The sequence below is a fragment of the Capra hircus genome, chromosome 1, assembly GCF_001704415.2.
Source record: "Capra hircus breed San Clemente chromosome 1, ASM170441v1, whole genome shotgun sequence".
Classification (NCBI taxonomy): Eukaryota; Metazoa; Chordata; class Mammalia; order Artiodactyla; family Bovidae; genus Capra; species Capra hircus.
In genome coordinates, this window is record NC_030808.1 from 52,763,937 (window position 1) to 52,786,047 (window position 22,111).

General features: G+C 37.6%; 1 protein-coding gene across 1 annotated transcript in view; it reads right to left on the reverse strand.

The window, feature by feature from the left end:
* IFT57 (intraflagellar transport 57) overlaps nt 2,476–22,111 on the reverse strand; it is a 70,246-nt gene continuing 50,610 nt past the window's right edge. Inside the window, exons 7-11 of the mRNA XM_005674895.3 lie at nt 9,706–9,777; nt 8,292–8,423; nt 6,920–6,982; nt 4,350–4,416; nt 2,476–3,356 (exon numbers count right to left, since the gene is read on the reverse strand). Coding sequence (XP_005674952.2) covers nt 3,178–3,356; nt 4,350–4,416; nt 6,920–6,982; nt 8,292–8,423; nt 9,706–9,777 — 513 coding nt within the window. The 3' untranslated portion in view covers nt 2,476–3,177. The remainder of the gene's footprint in view (nt 3,357–4,349; nt 4,417–6,919; nt 6,983–8,291; nt 8,424–9,705; nt 9,778–22,111) is intronic.

Below are 22,111 nucleotides of genomic sequence, written 5' to 3' on the forward strand. Positions count from 1 at the left end.
TTTAATTAAAATATATACAATATAGTACAATATAGTTTTTTTTTAATACAGTACAATATAGTTTTAAAAGACAATGTTATTGCAGACAATAGAGACCACAGTTTATTGTGAACATAACCTTTACATGCTCTGGGAAACTAAAAAATTCATGTGATATACTTTATTATTTGCCTTACGGTGGTAGCCTGGGATTGAACCTACAGTATCTGTAAGATACACCTGCATGGCCATCGCCAGATGGTGATTTCTAAATGCTATATTTCTTTTACTTTAGCTGTTATTGTACTATAAGGAGGACCCTTCTCTTCTGCCATTGATTCATTTATCTCTACCTGTATGGACTCATAGTTTGTTGTTTTATTCTCTGGGTTATAATTTATTATAATTATTTGTTCTGATGCTCAGTTGTCCCAGATTGGCTAGTATGATATTCTACAGTCTATGTCCTTTAGCCATATCCCCATCATTTCTTTGTACATGTCCTTACTATCTGGCAAGAATTCCAGGCTCATCTGTGCTTTCTCTGCCCCAGCCCAGTAATTAGTAATTTTTCTAAGAAACCTATTTTTTTGTTGTTGTTGTTGTTAAGTAGAAAATTTAGAAACCAAGATCTGAGTGCTAGGTATTCTCATTGCTATCTACTGGAGAAGGCAATGGTACCCCACTCCAGTACTCTTGCCTGGAGAATCCCAGGGATGGGGGAGCCTGGTGGGCTGCTGTCTATGGGGTCGCACAGTCAGACACGACTGAAGCGATGCAGCAGCAGCAGTCACTGTTTCTAGACACTCTTAGAGGACAGAACTAGTAAACACATGTATAAAAGTATTTGTATTTCTATATCTATATTTATATTTTCAATTAATCTAACTGAAAAACCCATGAGTTCATACTAATGCTGCCAATTCCAATCCTGGACCTATGATTTATAATTACTATCTTGAAACTGTCAGATCTCAGACTTGATAACATTAAATTAATCTGCTGTAGAATAGGACCTGCAATATACTCTGGAGCTGCACACTACATCTACCCATTCACTTACTAACTCACACCCTATGTGCTAGGACCTGGTTAGGAACACAGAAAGAAGAAGATTTTCTCTTTATCTTCAAGCAGCTCAATCTATTAGAGATGATGGAGGAAAAAATAATGACAATATAGTACAACAAGTTCTGTTATTCACAGGGCTCTATGGGAACTGAAAGGAGGACCACCTGGCCCAACCTGAGTAAATTGGATTATTTCAAAGGAAGTGAAAATAGGTTGCTTACACTAGTTATTGGAAGAGTTCTTATTGTATTTGCATGAAATGAAGAGTGCACTTTGTTTCTGAGTAACAGTACATTTTATGGAGAGCTCTCATCCCATGACAATAGTGAAAGTGAAAAGTGAAGTTGCTCAGGCTGTAGCCTACAAGGCTCCTCTGTCCATGGGATTTTCCAGGCAATAGTACTGGAGTGGATGGCCACTTCCTCCCCCAGGGGATCTTCCCAACCCAGGGCTCAAACCTGTCTCCCGCATTGTAGACAGACAGACGCTTTACCGTCTGAACTATGACAATACCTATGCAAATAAGTTTCAGGGAAACTGCTGTTGAGTTTGTGGGTCCAAAAGTTAGGTTTTGGTCTTTCTGTTCTGCGCCTCCCAATGACCATAAAGGAAGGGAAAAATGTGGGACTTCATTTCAAACTACTTATTATCGCAAATTAAATAAACTGACTTTGCCATTGTATTGATTGCCACCCTCTTGAGTAATGGGCTTCCCTGATAGCTCAGCTGGTAAAGAATCTGCCTGCAACATGGGAGACCTGGGTTTGATCCCTGGGTTGGGAAGATCCCCTGGAGAAGGGAAAGGCTACCCACTCCAGTATTCTGGCCTGGAGAATTCCATGGAGTGTATAGTCCATGGGGTCACAAAGAGTCAGACAGGACTTTCACTTTCACTCTTGAGTAAAAGAATAGTTTATGCATACTGATTTATCTAAATGTAATCTTAAACTAGAAAGCTTGAAAGAAAAAGATTTGTGTGTGTGAGGGTATATATATGGAAAGTAAAAGCTAAAACAAAGCAGGGTGGAAATAAAATAATCAAATGAAAAATAAAAAGGGGATTTTATTTTTTCTGTCATATATATATATATATACACATATATATGCATACACACACACAAATATAGTATTCTAATCAAAATTTATCACTAGATCCTTGTTTCCCCCTTATTAAAAAAAAATAAGTGTGGACTATCTTCTGGTTTGAGCACATTTCATCAGTTTCCCCCAGTTCCAAGTCTGGTCACTCTCATATTGCTTATGTCACCAACTTAGAAATCCCAGATGAGAAAGTTGCTCAGCAAGATGTGTAAATAAAGACCGCCAGTACCAGGAGGATGATTGTGACATGACTTGATATCCTTCCTTCTGCTACAAAATGATTCTTTAGTATATCTGATACCACAGAAAAAAGTAGAACTGAGAAATGTATACACCTCTTTATTCACTACAGGAACATAATCAAACATGACTGAAATATTTATTTTCTATCAGGGAACCTTAGATCATAGTAGATATAAAATCAGTTTAGTCATGAAATGGTCATGGTAAGTAATAAACTTCAAATGTTAATAAAGATACTAAAGTTTTATTCTTATGCTTTTTTAAAAAAATGTAATTTTAGGTAACCATAAAGTTGAGGCAAGGGTAGTTTGGAATTTTGGAAAGAATTCCCAGCCATTGCTGGCTGCATCTGGGAGCAGAAACACTTGAGATCACTGTGTGTGTATCAAATGGAAGGGGCCGGCTTATGCCAAAGGTCCCTGTGCTGACAGCAGCAGCAGCACCTGCAGAAAGCATGGGTCCTACCCACTCTGCACCACATTCCTCTCCCTCAAATGCAAGGAACCATAAGAACAGGGAGCCACCAGGTCAGGGCTTTACTGTATGTAATGATTAGTGAAAGCTGCTTTGAAAGTGAGAATTTTAAATTACTTTATTAAATATGATATTCAATTTAAAAGTTTTGACCATCCATAATCATCATGATACAATATGTGTGTATATATGTTAAAAAATACCCATCAACATGCTTGAAGAGGAATAACTGTGCTTTGTAATCTATGCAACATGAAATATGATTTTCTATAAAAAACCAATAATCAGAAGCATGAAAAATGGTATGTTTTAATAAGAGCCTATTGCAGATTCTGGAATGACTGTGGCATGCATGTCTCTTGTCATGTTGGACTTTTCCTTCAGTTTCGACTGGAGTAATGTGTGTTCCACAACACCGATTCTAATGTCCATCTGAATGGTTTCTTGCTTCAGCTTCGTTAAGCTCTGTTTAATCTTCACCAGAGGAGCTGCAGAATGAAAATAACATGGAGTGAAAATTTTCATTTGGAGTATCAGTTTATTACAGAATGGTATGACATTTTCCTCACTTTGTCTTAAGCCAAAAATAGGGTTAAAAACACAGCCAACAATTTACTGACATTCACACAGTTTTGCTGCGGCATTTTAAACACCTGAAATTTCTAGGCTGGGAAATGATGTAGCATTTGATATACTGAGGCTGAACTTCTTTTCTAGAGTAAGAGTTGCTAAAGGGGTATATAATGATTTCTTCAGTATTTTTTAATGGGCTAGTATATCTGTCTAAGGAAAAAAGGATACTATGGGAGAAAGGAGATTAAAAAAGGGATACAAAGGGAAGAAAGAATTACTTTGAGACAGAGCTAATGGGTTCATTCAAACATACTGCAAACCCTCTATACGTCACCTTTTGAAAGATTACTCAGTATATACCATTAGAACTCTAAAATCTTTCTAGAACATAGAAAGGCCTTTGGGCAATCACCACCAGGCCATGTCAAAGTAACTAGCTCACAATGGAGGATGATTACTGTCCGAATATTAATTCTTCCCTGTCTGACCCTTGCCCATCAGGCCTACTGGGGGTGAGTGAAAAAGGAGTCATCACATCACCACCTACACTGAGTGTTTTTGTACAATAAACTGGAATGATGAATCTCACTGGATGAAAACAGAACAAAATATCACGTTTTTAAACAGGCATATCAAAGTGTATATTTAAATATTTTCTACCCTATTTCTGAACAGATATAGTTTGAATAAAATCCTGAATGACAGTAAAAATGACTCTTCTCAGCTCATTTATAAGGAAGATAGTATACTGATTATCAGACATCATTTTTGTACCATGTACCCCCTCCTTCAAACAAATTCATTTTAAAAAGGAGACTTCCTATTTATTAATAGCTTCTTAAAAATACATTTCTTAAGGAGAGACACTTCTTTTGCTCATTTTCTTCTTAAAATTAGTGTGTACTTACCACCGTCAGTCATACTGCTGCCTTTTTCTTCCATTTCTTGTTTCACCTTCTCTAGCTCTTCTGTAACCTTTCATTGAAAACAAAAGTTCTCATGAGCGCTGGATTTTAAAGAAACTTCCAAATTTTTGAATGATGTATTAAGACAAATAATTCAGACGTAATACACACATAAAGGGATACAAAGATATTAGCAGTATCCTGGACATAATTTGAACAATAAGATAAAGTATGCAGACATGCTAAGCTTTTTATCTTCTAAGCGTGCTCCTATTGTTAAACGTCCCCAAATTACTTTCTCATTAACTGTCTCAGGTTGTAACATGATAGAATAAAAAAGATCTAAGCTGTTTTTTTTTTAGGCATTAGGCACTCAAGCTTTGCAGTTATCTCACAGCATCTACCATGCAAGTCTCTAATGACTAGTTATTAATTAAAATACCATAAACATCCTAAAGGCTCTGCTAATTCTAAAGATTTACTAGGTATCTTTCTTAATATTATAATTTTGTAAGAGAATACGCCACCTCTTCCACTATAGGACACTAAAAATAACATTTATGTCATATGGCTATATGTAAAAATATTCTAACTGCTTTATCCAAACCATGAACTTCAAGAGGCATACTGTGCTGTTATACTGGCCCTTATATATACTCTACATCATACTCACAATTGTACTATAGTCTCTGTTATTAGCAAAATTCCAAACTAGCATTAATGTTGGTAGAAAGTTATCACCTTTAAAAAACTGAAAAAATTTTGATACAATCTAGAACCAAACGATGGAGAAGGCGATGGCACCCCACTCCAGTCCTCTTGCCTGGAAGATCCCATGGACAGAGGAGCCTGGTAGGCTGCGGTCCATGGGGTCGCGAAGAGTCGGACATGACTGAGTGACTCCACTTTCACTTCTCACTTTCATGCATTGGAGGAGGAAATGGCAGCCCACTCCAGTGTTCTTGCCTGGAGAATCCCAGGGACGGGGGAGTCTGGTGGGCTGCCGTCTATGGGGTTACACAGAGTCAAACACGACTGAAGTGACTTAGCAGCAGCAGAACCAAACCATAATTATTATAACTTAGTAGTCTTTATTTTTTATCATACTGGTGAGTAAAAACTTCCTTGGGAATAAAGTACACATCCAAGTAAAGCAAATTAATTTTGTTCAGGCATCTGAAATGTTACAACTGGGGATAACTACATACTCCGAAAGAACTAAATGGTTCCCTGGACTCCCTTCCAGTGTTAATTTACCTAAAGTAAGTGAGCACTTTAGTTCTGTATAATGTTTTATCTGCCTAGAAGCACCACAGGACTAGAGTCTAAATATTTCTAAAGTAATATTCTTATTATTTTAAAATAACTATTTACTCCTCAAATAATCTCCAGGGAAAAGCTTAATTCTACTGCACAGAATGTGTGTGTGCTGTTTGCTCAGTCACGTCAGACTCTTTGTGACCCTGTGGACTGCAGCCCACCTCTGTCCATGGGATTCTCCAGGCAAGAACACGGAAGTGGGTTGTCATTTCCTTCTCCAGGGGATCTTCCTGACCCAGGGATTGAACCCACATCTCCTGGGTCTCCTGCACTGGCAGGTGGATTCTTTACCACTGAGCCACCTAGGAAGCCCACTATGCAGAAAAGTTTGTAACAATTATACTTGAATGTATCCAAAGACAGTCAGACTTTAGTCCCACACTGGCTACTGATCTTGTCAGGCCTTTTTTCCTCTCAGCTCTTCAGTGAGAAGCAGGAGTATATATTATTTATATATACATATATATATATGCATACACACACATATTTAAAGGTAAGACCTAATACATAAAATATAATACATTATTAATATAACTAATATATATTAGGTCTTCCGTCTCCTGCAAAATGATGAAAGTAAATACAACAATGTATGTAAACATTCTAAAAACTCTTCTTTTTATACTATTCTAAAAATAGTCTAAAAATCCCTTTAGAAGGGAAAGGGTTAAATGCCTGTCTCAGTTTCTGGACAGACAAATAGGATCACATACAAGTTATCAACAACAATCATTTAAAAAAATTATATCTTAAATACTAACATTAAAATTTACTATAGTAGCTCAGAGGTTAAAGTGTCTGCCTCTAATGCGGGAGACTGGGGTTCGATCCCTGGGTTGGGAAGATCCCCTGGAGAAGGAAATGGCAATCCACTCCAGTATTCTTGCCTGGAGAATCCCATGGACGGAGAAGAGACATTTAAGTAAATACTTTACTCTTCTATATATTAATTATAATTATTATGTTTTTAAAAAGATTAAGGAAGGTTATAAACGTGCTAATATCATTAGCATGTTTTACGTTACACTTAGTAAAACAATTTTAGCCATTTTGTGGAAATAAGTAGGCATATAAATACCTAACTGATTCACTGAAAAGAAAATTTAGGGATTTTTCTCCTGAAGAAAAGGATTTAGAGCCACAGGAAGCAATTACTAAAGTAAACAACCATGGCCGTAGCAGTATTAAACCATCCATGGCTGTCAACAGCAGGGCCCTGCTGACAGGTGAGAATTTGGGTGAACACAGTGTACCTCAGACAGGATTCTGGTCCTTTCAGTTACTCCACCGTTTCCCTGCTGGTAACGCTCCCTTGCCTGAGGGAGAAAACATTTTGTTTAACGGCAAAATCAAAACAAGCAGATTACTTAAATATGACCTCTTTGTATTCACAACTTCTGCATATCATTTTATGACAACCCCCTTCCTTGTCTGTGAATACATTTGTGAAAAGTGACATTTTAACAGCAGCTATTTGAATGTCCCTAACGGGCACCATGTATTTAATGAAAACACTATATAAGGGTGAACTACCTCAATCACCATATACTGACTTCGTAACACACAGGGCCACAATTCACAATAAAAATCTGTCCTCAGCCATTCCTAAACAGTTTAGACAATGGCTCTTGGTTGATCTAATCTGCCTGCTATGCAGAGAAAACTCATTCTCAAAAACAACAGAACATCAGAATCAGTAATTAGTAAGATTTAACAGGCAGTATGACAATATAGAATGTGTTCTTGGGAACTTATTTAACAATTATTTAGTGTCGGTGTTTGAGAAATACAGGGTGGCTTTAATCAGACTTTTTACAGCATTTTAAAAGTAAAAATATCCATAAATTCATGTGTATACGTGTGAACAGTTAATTAAACAAACAATAAAAAATGTGAAGGTTAGTTTCTGCTTCATCTTTGAGAACTCCTAAAAGTATTCATACAGAAGTATCTCCAGTTTATTCCCATTCTTTTCTCCTTCTAACTTTGTCTGCCTTCAACTGACATCAGTAAGTGCTCTTAGTGGTCTTCCTCAACATCAGGAAAGTGGGGAGCATAAATCCCAGAGAAAAAAGCCTTTAGATCCCTACCGCTGGAACAAAGCACGGCTGCTTTCAAAGGATGAAGGTTTTTATTTTTGGTTGAAATTCTAAAACGTTGCAAGGATCAAAAAATGTGCTCATTTAATTAATTAAACTGCTGTCTTTGAATGTGTCTCACTTTCATATCCCTGATTATGTGGTTGTAAGCCATTATGGCAAGGCTGTCTTTTCTCCCTGACACATGTAAATGCATACTCTTACTTCCTCCTACTTAGACAGTAAATTAACAGCAGACTTAGAAACAAAACCAGGTGTCCTGACACTCTGTTCCTTTTCTAAGGAATACATGACTTCTTTTACTTCAATCAGATGAAGAAATGCATTTTAAAGACTCCTAGGATGTCATTTCTATCACTCTAAAATGGAGATGACAAGTTCCATTTGCTTCTGAATGCGGGCAGAGAATTATTGTGCTGCCGTCTGTGAAAAGCACTGCATGACCCTCTAGAAGAGAAGTGCTGTGCCAAGTTTAGGGATTAGAGTCATGACCTGGAATGAGCCCCAGGTGTCACTCTTCAGTTACCTCACTCAGCTGGGCTTGAGCCGCGCGATATTCCTGAACCAAGTGCTCGAGCTGATTGTTGATGTACTTTTCTCGGCTGCCAATCTTTTCCAGAGTCCTACTAATTTCATTATGAAGTCTGTCCAAAAATCCCTAGAAATTTCATAAAATTTTAATAGGCAAAGAATGCACAAATATGTTTTTCCAAAGTAGTTCTAAATGGGTTAAACCTCTGTTCAGCCCACAAATTCTTAGTTACAAATGAAAAAGACGAAACAGTTTGAAATTTTCAGTAACAAAAAAGTCTGCAAGGAGAATTATTTTAGTCACACTTTGCAGAATGTTAAAATTAAAAAGCACCTGGTAGTGTTAGTTGATTTATTTGTCCTTATGCAAATCCAAAATGTGTGTGAGTGGAATTTGCTTTAAAGTTCACAATCAAAGTAGGTAAGGGAATAACATAATTTTCTTATAAGCCCAATTCAAAGATGACTGGAATATTGCAGCTGGAAGTAGATCATTAAAACTTATCACTCTAGTCTGCAGTGACATCACTGGGTGACACAAAAAAAGATGCCAGTTTTGAGTGGTATCCAGGGGGAAAAAGGGGTTCTATAGCAGATACATACTTTGGCATGAGCAATCTTGCTATGATTGAATTGTGTTTTCCAAAATTAATATGCTGATGCCTTCCTCTCCCCCATCTTCCCTCAAGTGACCGTACTGGAGCCTTTTAGGAGGTGATTTTGATTAAATGAGGTCATCAGAGTGGAGCTCACAGAACTGGTGTTGTTATAATATGAGGAAGAGACATCATAGCTCTCTTTCCCCATGTGAGGACACAGCGAGTAAGTGGCTGCATGTGAGCCAGGAAGAGAGCCCTCCCACAGCCTGGTCACGCTGGCATCCTGATACCAGACTTCTGGCCTCTGGAGCTGTGGGAAAATAAACTTATACTGTTCAAACCAAACCAAACCAAACTTATAGCTCCAGTCGGGGAACCAGAACCTTACTGCAGCTTGGCTTCCTTGTGGTAGTCTCCAAAAGTCCCTATTACTGGCAGGGCAGCAAGCCTGGAAGCAGTAGATTCTAGGCATTGCTGGCCTGGCGCTCTATTATTCTTTGAGATTCAAAGAGGAAAGAATGATGAAATGATTCTAACACACCTACATATATAAATAAACTGTATCTAAAGTATGCAATAAACTATATATATATATACATATATATATATATATATAACACACACATTTTAAATAGTTACCTTTCTTTAGTTGGTTTAAATCTTAGGGCTGTTGCAATATAATATGGTATATTTGATCAGTAAACTCCTCAAGGGTAAGGACTGGGCCGTTTTTCTTTCATGTCTTCCCTTAACAGGTACTTCACAGATGAATAAATGGACTCACGGACTCATCTGAAGTAATTCACATACCTTGGTTTCCTTTAGAGCAGATTCAATCCCACTTTTGTGCTGGTGCATTTGGTCAACATGGATTCTCCAATCCTATAGAGATAACAGCATAGAGGAACAAGTGAAAAATACATTTCCTTCTTTCTTCTACTTTTTTGAAGCTGTATTCTTTATTTTAATTACTTTGGTTGCTGCTCTGTTTCAGGTAGGAGAGGCCTATATATAGCTTGCAATCAGATTATAAAGAAATATGTGTAGAGCACTTCAGGATAAAAGGTTCTAAATAAATTTAAATTATTTTATGTGTTCACAGAGTGATGTCTGACAATTTGAATATAAATTATCCCTGCACTGCTGGTGGTTAATATTTATGACTACCCATCAAAACGGAAAAAAAACCCTAATTACTAGAAAAGAAATACTTGTTTAAACAGTAACAATTATATATAACAGAAGCAACTCTGGAATCAAGTTTTTATTCAGTTGCTAAGTCATGTCCAACTTTTTGTGACTCCATGGACTGCAGCACCCCAGGCTTCCCCATCCTTCACCATCTCCCAGAGTCTGCTCAAATTTATGTCCATTGAGTCGGTGATGCCATGGAACCATCTTGTCCTCTATTGCCCCCTTCTCCTCTTGCCTTCAATCTTTTCCAGCATCAGGGTTTTGTACAATTAATTGGCTCTTCACATCAGGTGGCCAAAGTATTGGAGCTTCAGCTTCAGCATCAGTCCTTCCAAAGAATACTCAGGGTTAATTTCCTTTAGGATTGACTGGTTGGATCTCCTTGCAGTTCAAGGACTCTCAAGAGTCCTCTCCAGCACCACAGTTCAAAAGCACCAATTCTTCGGCAGTCAGCATTCTTCATGGTCAAACTCTCACAACTGTACATGACTACTGGAAAAAATCACAGCTTTGACTAGATGTACCTTTGTCAGCAACAACTGAAGTGACTTAGCAGCAGCAGCAGCTAGGTTTGTCATAGCTTTTCTTCCAAGGAAGAAGTGTCCTAATTTCATGGCTGCAATCACCATCTGCAGTGATTTTGGAGCCCAAGAAAATAAAGTCTCTCATTGTTTCCCCATCTATTTATCATGAAGTGATAGGACTGAATGGCATGATCTTAGTTTTCTTAAGTTCTTTTCTTTCTTGAGTTTTAAGTCAGCTTTCTCACTCTCCTCTTTTACCTTCATCAAGAGGCTCTTTAGTTCCTCTTTGTTTTCTGCCATTAGGGGAGTATCATCTATGTATCTGAGGTTGTTGATATTTCTTCCGGCAGTCTTGATTCCAGCTTGTGATAGATATATCCATTCCAGCATTTCACATGATGTACTCTGCATATAAGTTAAATAAGCAAGGTGACAATATACAGCCTTGACATATTCCTTTCCCAACTTTGAAACAGTCCGTTGTTCCCTGTCTGGTTCTAACTGTTGCTTCTTGACCTGCATAGAAGTTTCTCAGGAGGCAGGTAAGGTAGTCTGGTATTCCCATCTCTTTCAAAATTTTCCACAGTTTGTTATACGCACACAGCCAAAGGCTTTAGTGTAGTAAATGAAGCAGATGTTTTTCTGGAATTCTCTTGCTTCTTCTATGATCCAATGGATGTTGGCAATTTAACCTCTAGTTCCTCTGCCTTTTGTAAATCCAGCTTGTACACCTGGAAGTTGTTGGTTCACATACTGCTGAAGCCTAGCTTGAAGGATTTTAAGCATTACCTTGCTAGCATGTGAAACGAGCACAATTGTAAGGTAGTTTGAACTTGTATCATATATCAAATATTAGTTTGTCCCTTGAAATTAAAATGGGGCTCTCTTGTTTAGACTTCAGAGTCTCTCTCTTAAGAAATCTCTGTAATGATTATTAGAGTTCATATATTTGAGACATATTCTACTACTTCTAGACTGATCTAAATGTGCATATTTAAAATCTATCACAACATTTTAATTTCCTAGAAGAGATTCTCAAAATTTTTGATTTATATTACTAAAGGTAACAACTTTAAGACTTGAAAAATATTCATCAGATGAGAAAAAATATTAAGGTGAGTTGAAGTAAGTGATGGGGCCAGGCTATCCCTCAATCACACATACCTTTCTGCATTTTCTCCCTTCCTGCTCGCATTTTATATCTACACCACTTTATGAAGGAAAAATTCTTTTGTGAATAGTTCTATTCTAATGATTTCTTAACTTTGAAACATGTGTCTGTGATTATATGGTAAAAAATCCTTGGATATTTCACACATATCAATCATGAAACTACATTACATCTGCAAAGAAGCTCAAAGAGCATCTAGCCTGACCTTCATCATTTCACAGATAGGCAAACAGATGCTCAGGGACAGAAAGGGCCACATCCAAGGCGCCAGAGGTAGTGGTGCTTGTGGATCAGAAGCCCAGGGTGCTAATCCCCACACAGTATCTTTTGGTGATTCAGAGTTAATAAAAGGAGAAACTGGCTGCTTGACACCAGTGAAGGTGCTAGTCAAAGAACTGTTTGTCGCTCAGCTGTGTCCAACTCTGCGACCCCATGGACTGCAGCCTGCCAGGCTCCTCAGGCAAGGATACTAGAGTGGGAAGCCAGTCCCTTCTCCAGGAGATCTTCCTGATCCAGGGATCAAACCTGGGTCTCTTGCATTACAGACAGATTCTTTACTGCCTGAGCCACCAGGGAAACCCTAGAGCAGAGAACAAACAGCACTTTGCTGTGTCCTTAAACACTTTTTCTGTCTCATGAGTGGAAAGTAGCTCAGAATACAGAGCGTGGAAAGAATCTTGAAGATCGATTCACCCATCTAATAGTCATCTAGAGCAATGCCTTCATTTTATACTTGAGGGGACTGCTGATGACCTATGACTATGGTTAGACAGATGTGACCAGGAAACAGGCCCCTCCAACTAAGCCAGAAAACACAGGAAAAGAGAATCAACTGGCTGACCTCCTGCAACTAGACCTAATATGGTTAAGTTTTAAAATGGAAACCTGTTAAGCTCAAGCAAGCATTTTGATGAAAGATAACGAACCTAACAAGTATCATTATAATAATTTTGTAAAGTACTCATCCTGCCTGATTAAAAAAAAAAATGTTAGAAGCTTAATAAACATCAAGCTCAAGTATTCCTATCAGTCTCTGTCTCTGTCAATAGATATATATGTATATGTGTGTATATATATATACATATATAAATGTATAAACATACACATATATTTATACATATTTAAAATTTAGTGTAACTGGTGTTTAAAATACTTTTCTGTTCTACTTTTTTCTACCTAGCATTGTTTTCTATCCAGCAAATGTTTAAAACATGCATTTTTTTCATGTTTTGATTTTCAAAGTATTTTGAGAGAAGCAAACATGCCTGACTCATCTGTGCATAATGATGACAACTTAAACTGATGTTAAGCTCCATGGAGGAGCTGGCATTTCATTGGAACCTTGAAACATGAGTACTAGCATTTCAACTTGCTGAAAAGGAGGGGGAGAGGAACAGTATTTTAGGCTGAGGGAGTAACAAGAACAAGGGAAAACAGGAAAATACATAGAGAACAGTAGGCCAGGCTGGCTAGAATGTAATACACAAAGTTCTTAGGGTGGGGTGGGGTGGGGTGGTTGAATCACAAGGAAACGAAGCTGGAGATGGTAGATTAAATTAGATCAAGGGCTTTAATTAAGGAGTGTGGATTTTATCTTGTAGAGATAATGGAGAGCTATCAAAGAGTTTTGATTTCAGTTTTAAAGTCTGTGTTTTGAGAAAGTAACAGAATGAAGGACTAATTAGAAAGGTAAGAGATTTAAGGCTGGTAGCAGACCAATTGGAGAAGGCAATGGCAACCCACTCCAGTACTCTTGCCTGGAAAATCCCATGGACGTAGGAGCCTGGTAGGCTGCAGTCTATAGAGTCACGAAGAGTCTGACACGACTGGGAGACTTCACTTTCACTTTTCACTTTCATGCATTGGAGGAGGAAATGGCAACCCACTCCAGTGTTGTTGCCTGGAGAATCCCAGGGATGGGGGAGCCTGGTGGGCTGCCATCTATGGGGTCGCACAGAGTCAGACACGACTGAAGCGACTTAGCAGCAGCAGCAGCAGGCCAATTAAGAGGCTATGGGAAGCTCACTGACAGATTAGCAGGGGTTTATCAGAGCAGTGCTTGTAAGAATGGAAGGGAAGGGGTGGATTCCAGGGACATTGCAGAGACAGACTACAAGTATTTGATTACTGACTCAGGGGAAGTGTGAGGTGGCTGAAGAGGTGGGGGGGAAGTAGACAGATGTCTGCAAGGTTTCTAGTCTTAGGAACTGAGAGCATAGTACAATCACAGTGTGACAAGAACAGAATGGATTTCAGGGGGTCAGAAATACTGAAGAATTTGGTTTTGGACTTTCTAATTTGATAAGCTAATGGGACATTTGTGTATTCTTATTGCCTTTTAAAGTGGAAAACTAGTAATGATCTATAATTATCTGCCAGGCAAATTTGAATGCTTGTTTTCTTAAGATCTTTGAGATAGACACATTTCCTGACATACAACTATTTTTATAAAAGCCTTATAAAAGTGTTCTTACACTTTAACCCAGCAATTTCACCTCTAGAAATTATTCCCAAGGAAGTAATTGGGGATACACACAAAGGCCGATGTATAAGCTCTGGGTAAAATAGCAGAACACTCTCTAAATATCTAACAGTAGAGGATGATTTAAACTAATTCTGCAACATATATTTCATTCCTAAAAACAATGTAGTATGATAACGTTTTTATAAAGCTCAAAGCAAAAATCAAGGATGCACTATTTGGAGATGTACACACATGTTGCTGTGTTAGTCACCAAGTCATGCCCGACTCTATGTGATCCCATGGGCTGTAGCCCACCAGGCTCCTCTGTCTGTGGAATTCTCTATACAAAAATACTAGAGTGGGTTGCCATTGCCTTCTTCAGGTAATCTTCCCTACCCAGGGATCGAAGCTGGGTCTCCTATATTGCAGGTAGATTCTTTACTGAGCCACCTGGGAAGGACACACACATATGTGAAAACACCAAAAAGGAAAAAAAAAAAGAGGCAGCAGCAGCTACTGGCAGTACTCTAATCAGAGGACAGTGATTGCCTACGGGTCAGCGGGTGGGGAGGGGCAGCAGCAGGGCAGCACATGGACAACTTCCAGGGTATTGTAGTGATCCAGTTCTCTTTCAGGTTGGGTACTGGGTTCATAAGTGCTTATCACTGGATTTTAAAATTCCATATGATTTCATAGTCAATATATAATATTGTATATTAAAATGTTAAATTCATATAAAAATATTTCATAGAAAAAAAAGCCTGTTTTACACACATGTAGCATACAGTAAGGTAGGAAAACACTGCCAATAGAGTATATTCATTAGTTGTCCACCTAGTAAAAATTAATATCTGTGTATATTTTTATGTGCTTAAGACAGGATTTGAATATTGGTATTTTTAATTTCTTCCTCATTCTAATAACACTTTCCCAATTTCCTACAAGAGAATCTTGTCACTTTTAATCATCAGGGGAAAAAATGTCAAAAACTTCCTGGGTGCCCAAAGACATTTCTGAAAGGGGTTTAATATAGATATAATAGAGGATATAAATAATTGTACTTGTAACATTTTAAAAACATGAATGTTCTTGTTGAGTTGCTAAGTTGTATCCAACTCTTTTACCCCATGGATTGTAGCCCACCAGGCTCCTCTGTCCATGGGATTTCCCAGGCAAGAATACTGAAGTGGGTTGCCATTTTCTTCTCAGGAGATCTTCCCAACCAAGGAATTGAACCTGTGTCTCCTAAGTTGCAGGCAGATTTGTCACTACTGAGCCATCTGGGAGGTCCCCAAACATGAATACATAGCTTTAAAAAACTACAACTGAGAGAGTAAAAACTTTAGAAAGGCTAGTGGTAAGAATGGCGAGTACAGGTTTCAATGATATGTTAGGATCTGATTCTCCAAATAAGGAACAGTAAGAAGAACTGTTAAACAATAACAGCAATTCTTAAGCAAGAGAGAATCCATTCAGTTATGAGGCACTTTTAAACACTTCTCTTGTCTGAGACTCAACGCTTGAGAGCACTAGTAGATATTCCTTGTCCCTTCTTTTTCACCGCTGTCCAGCCCTGTAATAGGGTTATGTGACTTGCTGCTGGTTGCGGGAGAAGTGCACTTCACTGCTCCAGCCATGCTGGCCTTGGCCACGTGATTCTCTTTGGCCAGTGGAATGAGATGATGGACAGGGCCTACGCCAGGACTGTGCAGAAGCTGTAAGAGGTACTGTCAACTCACTTGCCCTTTCTTTCAGCCATGATAATAGGCAAGCCCCACAAAGGGTTTATCCTATAGGTCTGGGAATAAGAAACATGGAAAGCAGCTGGAGCAAAGCCACAGCTGAGCACACATCGGCAAATGCGTATCTTGAATGAGAATAAATGTATGTTATTATTGTTGTAAACCACTGTGATTTGGGGGTGGTTTGTGATACAGAAATCTGACTATATATACGTAATTTATAGGGAAGAAAAGAATCAGGTTAAACGACCTTTCCGAAGTTTCATGTCTGGAAAGTGGAAATCATTCCACACTGGTGCCTCTTCCACATACTATATGCTGCTTTTCTTTGTCATAAAATGAACTACCAGAGAGTACTTAAGGTAAACCAAGATTTCTTTTTGTTACGTGTCAAGTGAGATAACATGGACTACGAGAGGTTACTGGTCACCTATTCCAAAGTGCTCCACGTGTGTCTATTAAGCATCATTTACCATAGCTATTGAAGGTGACCTTTTCATCTAATCTAGCACATTTCTTCTCTCTATGGAATGAGAAAACTAATAATGATAGAGAATATCATTTCTTTAGACTTTCCTTCTATTTTACAAATCCTTTCATGAAAAATCTTGTGTGTAGTTCTGTCATTGTGAGGTAGATGGCAAAGGTATTGTTGAAACTATAATCCTCCTCCCTGTTCCAAATTCTTGAGTACCAAATTATATATGTCCCTTTTTCAGAAACTGGAGAACTGTGATAACATCTCTGCAGATGGTGATTCATAGTATACCATAAAATCAAAATGTATGAGATCTAGTTACAAAAGTTAAGGTGACTGGAAGACTACAGATCTTTGGGTTTTACTTCAACAGAACAACACCTGAACAATTTCCTTTGCATACACAGAGACATTTTGTTTTTTCCCAACTTAGTGCTTAAAGCGCCTCTCTGAAATAGCAGGGAAAAGTGAGTCTGAAACATGAGCTAGGGATGGCAAATGGAACTTTTATCTGTGTATAAGTTCTACTAATTTACAACTTGTGAAATGTCAAATTCTCAGTTTTTTTTTTTCCACCCAAGTTTGAGCTTCTTTATGTGTGGAAAGGCATTGTGCCAAAGACTCTTGATATAGAAAAGCTGAGGAAGGCACCTTCGTGTGTACTGGGATGGTTTTCTTACAGGCTCAGGAAAAGTCCATGCCAGGGCACAGCTGACTGATCTATGGGCGCCTTCTGCTCCAGCCCCCAAGGGCAGGGGCAGGGTCCCAAGGCCCTGATGTCTTGAACTGCTTCCCATCACAGAATGTTACTTCTGCTGTATGTCCCACCGTTTCCCTCTATTCTTATTGTTCCTCCCTCAATTCTGTTATGAATAATTAGTGATGGAATCTTCATTCATTGTTCTGTTTTTGTAGTTTTATTTTAATGAATATAAAACCATTTACAACAGCTTTTACGGGTTCCCTCCATGAAAAGTGCCTAACCCATTTTTTCTTTTTAAACCTTTGTTTCAACTCTGAATTCATTTTCTCTGGGAATTTAAAAAAATCACTCTGGGGAGGAAATCCTATGTACCTTACATCCATTCTGAGATCTTTTTAAGCCTAATAATAGCAAATTCAATGTTAATATTCAAGGAATGCGTTATATGTGTCAGGTACTATGTTAAACATTATTTCTAAAATCATCACATATGATTCTCTTAAAAACTTCATGAGGATATTGAGATGTGGCTGCTTCAAAGTAGGCTGCCCAAGCTCACACAGGCAAATTGGGTAGAGCCTAAACCTGCAAAGACCAGCACAGGATATCACGTCCTTTCTCTGATGAAATGCAATAAAGCATAACTAAAAATTTTATGGGGTGATGGTTAAAGGAGTCTTTAGTTTTACCTCTAATATTTGAATTTTTATAAGAATGTATTCATACATCAATAGTATAATGAAAAAATATGAAACATTTTAGGATAAACATATGTAATTAAAAACTTTTTCACAAAGAAACAGCCACACCTACATGCTTTACCTGTGTGTCTCGTTTTGTTTTTGGCCATGCTGCATGGCCTGTGGGAGCTTAGTTCCTCAGTCAGGGATTGACTCTGCGCCCTCAGCAGTGGGAGCTGGGCAACCAGGGAATTCCTATACCTATATGGCATTATCAGTGAGTTTTCTCAAACACGTAAGTAAGAAATAACAACCACCTTATGTGAACTCTACCAGAAAATAGAAGAAAAAGGGAGAGCAACTGCCAACTTGCTTTATAAGAACTTCAGAACATCACAGGAAAACCTGACAAAGATATTTAAAAAACAAGAAAAAAAAAATACAGATCAGTATCTTTTGTAGGGATATAAAAACCTAACAGCCAACAGAATCCAGTAACATACAAAAAGACAATATAACATGATTAAGGTACATTAATTCCAAAATGCAAGGTTAAATACTCAATAAACCATTATAACATGAGAGAAAACAAGAAGAGACAAATCAAACGGTCGTTTCAATAGATGAATAAAGAAAAATATCACTTGAAAAAATTTAACATCCATTCATAATAACAACTCAACAAACTAGGAACAAAAAAGAAAGTTCCTTAACCCATCTTATGATATTTATAAAAGTCATAAAGCTAACATCATCCTTAATGGTAAAACTGAAATATTTAAAGCTTTCTCCTTACTAATGCCATGTATATCCAACATAGACTAGGATTATTAATCAGTATATTTCAGACAAGACAAAGGAAATAAAAGGGATAAGGCTTATAAAGAAAGAAATAAGATGGATGTTATTTGCAGATAATATAATTGTATATACAGAAAATGCAAAAGTCTATAGGCCTACAGTTAGAATGAATAAGTGAGTTTAGCAAGTTTGCTGGAGATGTGTACAAATACACACATACACAGATAAATGTATTTTTAAATAGCAGAAACAAATAAACAGAAAATAAAATCTAAGAGATACTACTGAAACAAACAGACCAATGAAATAAAACAGAATGTCCAGTTACAGACCCACAAAAACATGTTCTCTTTTTATGACAAAGCAGAACACTGGTAAAAAGAAAATTTTTGAAAATAAATTGGGTCAATTGCATAAACATATGAAAACCAAATAAATCTTGAGTTCTGCCTTACACCCTCACACTGTATATAAGAATAAATGTTAGATGGACTGCAGATCTCAATGAAAAAGGTAAAACAATACAGCATCAAGAGGAAAACAGGAGATTATCTTTGCTAACACTGGGAAGCAAAGATTCTTAAACCTAGATTTAAATAAAGACTATTGAAACAAAGATTAAAACACAAATATCAGCCATATTCCACTCTCTCCAAAACAGATCATTTTGTGTATATTACAATTAAGCCATTTTATCACAGTACACCCATAAGAGTGAAAAGAGAGCCAAAAGGTAGATATTTACAATACATATTAATATATCTGACAAAGGACTCATGTCCAGGGTATTTAAAAAAAACTTCTTTAAATCAAAAGAAAAAGCAGGTAACCCAATAGCAAAAGACAAAAGGGAATACACAATTGCCAAATAAACATATGGAAACAGGCACAACTTCATCAGGCATCAGGAAAAAGCAAATTAAAATGACAATGAGACATCACAAGAAACCCACCATGATTATTAACATAAAAAAGACTAAAACTATACTAAACGCTGAAGAAAATGGGGAGAAACTGGAACTTTCAGACAAGGCAGGAAGAGTATAAATTTGTATAATTACTTTCAAAAATGATCAGTATCTGGCAGGGTCTGCTAAAGGTGAACAGACGCAGACACTATGACCCAGCAATTCCACTCTTAGCAGAAACTGTAAGAGAAATGTGTACTTATGTTTCCCAAATGACATATTCAAGAATTTTCAAATCAGCGTTATGTATGTAAGTCACAAACTATAAACAACTCACATAAGCCAGATGTGGGTTCCCCTGGCAGGGCATGAGCTTGGGTTAGGCAGCTCTGTACTAAAGGAGCTGATAGCTGGAGGTTGTCTGCAGACAGCACTCTCTGAAGTTGGGCAGCAAGGCCTTGCTTGGAAGGGGACCCAGACAACTCATTTGTGTTTTAGCCAGAGGGAGACAGACCTCGTTATTAAAATGATAACTGTCATTGCAGTCATACAGAGATAGGGCCAAGGGTGAGCTGCGGTCCCAAAGTGATCAGTCTCAAGATTTCGCTCTGGAATACTGATGTTCCTGTGACATGTTTAATATCCCATCCACAGTCAATGACAAAATTCTCTGGTAATCTGATGGCAGGAAATCAGGTTAAATGAAAGAGGCAAAGAAGACAACTTGATAGAAGGAGCTGCATATGGCTAAGTTCACTGTAGCAAATATTTTTGAAATAGGTCAATAATTTATCATACTCTCTGCAAGGATATGAGTAGCGTATTTCCCTCCTCCACCCAGAACACTCCCCACTCTAATGACGGAACATTATCTGTATTCTTGCATTTTGTCACTCTGCACAAGCAGTTTTGCAATCGCTTCTTCCTGTCCTAATTGTTACATTAATTTTCAGCTTCATCACTGCTCACATTTTTGTGTATGTGAGTGAGAGAGAAAAAGAGAGAGACTGTGCATTAAATTAAATAATTTTTTCATGAGATTAAATTACTTCCTTAATGAAAAATGCCCACCAGGTTGCAGGATAATTGCAGAATGTGGTTGCTTTGAATTTTTAAATGGGAGATTTTTCTTTAATTGTCAGCAGCTTAAAGTCTTCTGTGGTACACCTTTTTGGAGTGGAAGCAGGATTTTTCTTTCTAAGTGTTCAAAGAACTAACCATATGACTTAGGAAGAGTTCGGTATGTATGTTCGGTGTATGCTATATGTTGCAGGGGGTGTGGGAATCATGCTAGAAATATGTATTTCCTCGGGAAAGTTCTTGCTTCCTAGACATTCCTCTTGTACAGAAAAATAAGACGTGCATATAAAGGGTAAGCAAAGGCTATCATAACAATCACTGGGATCCTCACATCTGACTGTAATTGACCTGAAAGTAGAGATCCATAATCTCTCCATAAAATACCTTGTTAGTTAAAAAATAACATTTCTAATGTGTGCTCAGAGATTATCTATACTGATTACCATCTGCTACTAAGCATTTTCATATGTTGACTCCATCTTGTTATTCATGCTTTCTCTATCCACACCCCTTTTAAAAGTCCAAATCTTCTGAGTGAGGGCTTCCAAATTTTAGTTAAGCCTTGAGAAGAGATTTGGCAAGGCAGAGAAAAGGGCTCTTCTGAAAATGCAGGAACACTCCCAGGCTGACTCAGAATGTCATTTTTTCACATGACGCTGAGGAATCATGGTGGAGGGTCAGAAGGGATGACCTTGCCAGTCCCTCTCAACCTCAAGAATTAATCATCAAAACTTTGATCTCATACTGATACTCAGAAAACAAAAATGGAAGTCATCTACATATTTGAAGAACTAAGAAACATAAATCGTTACCACGGCATAAAGAAACAACCACATATAATGGGATAAAGACTATGGGGTAACAATCTGTACAAATGTTAAGAAATTTGTAATAAAACATTCTGATGGTTTAGAGAACTGCTCTATTGATTGGAAAAATGAGGCAAGGCAATTACAAAGTGCATTTCATAGAGAGGTCCATATGATAAATGGTTTCTGCTTCAATTCATATTTTATATTAAGTAATTAAAAGGAAACATGAAATTATACTTTGCAATAATGAAATATTTAGGCAGTCTAGAAATTTCAGTTATAATCAATGTGTATTAACTCCACGCTCTCAATCACAAATGTCTACCTGAGGTATATCTGCCATGAGGCATGAATCACTTTCCTCTACAGCATTTACATAACATGTAATTTTTATTGGTTATTTCCTTAAAAATCTACCACTGTTGATGTTCTTTAGTTAGAGCTGATTGTAATCTCTTAAAGCAAAAACTGTTCCAACTTGTGATAAATGAAACCTTTCCGGATCCAATTGAAACATTTATCACACTCAGGGTAAATAGGAAGGAAAGCATCTTCAACCAAGTTTAAACACAGAATATCCTGAACGCTCAGCGCTGACAGAAGCAGCTAAAAATCATTTCCAGGTGCCTAAGGATGGCTGGATTTTCCTTCGCCCCTTT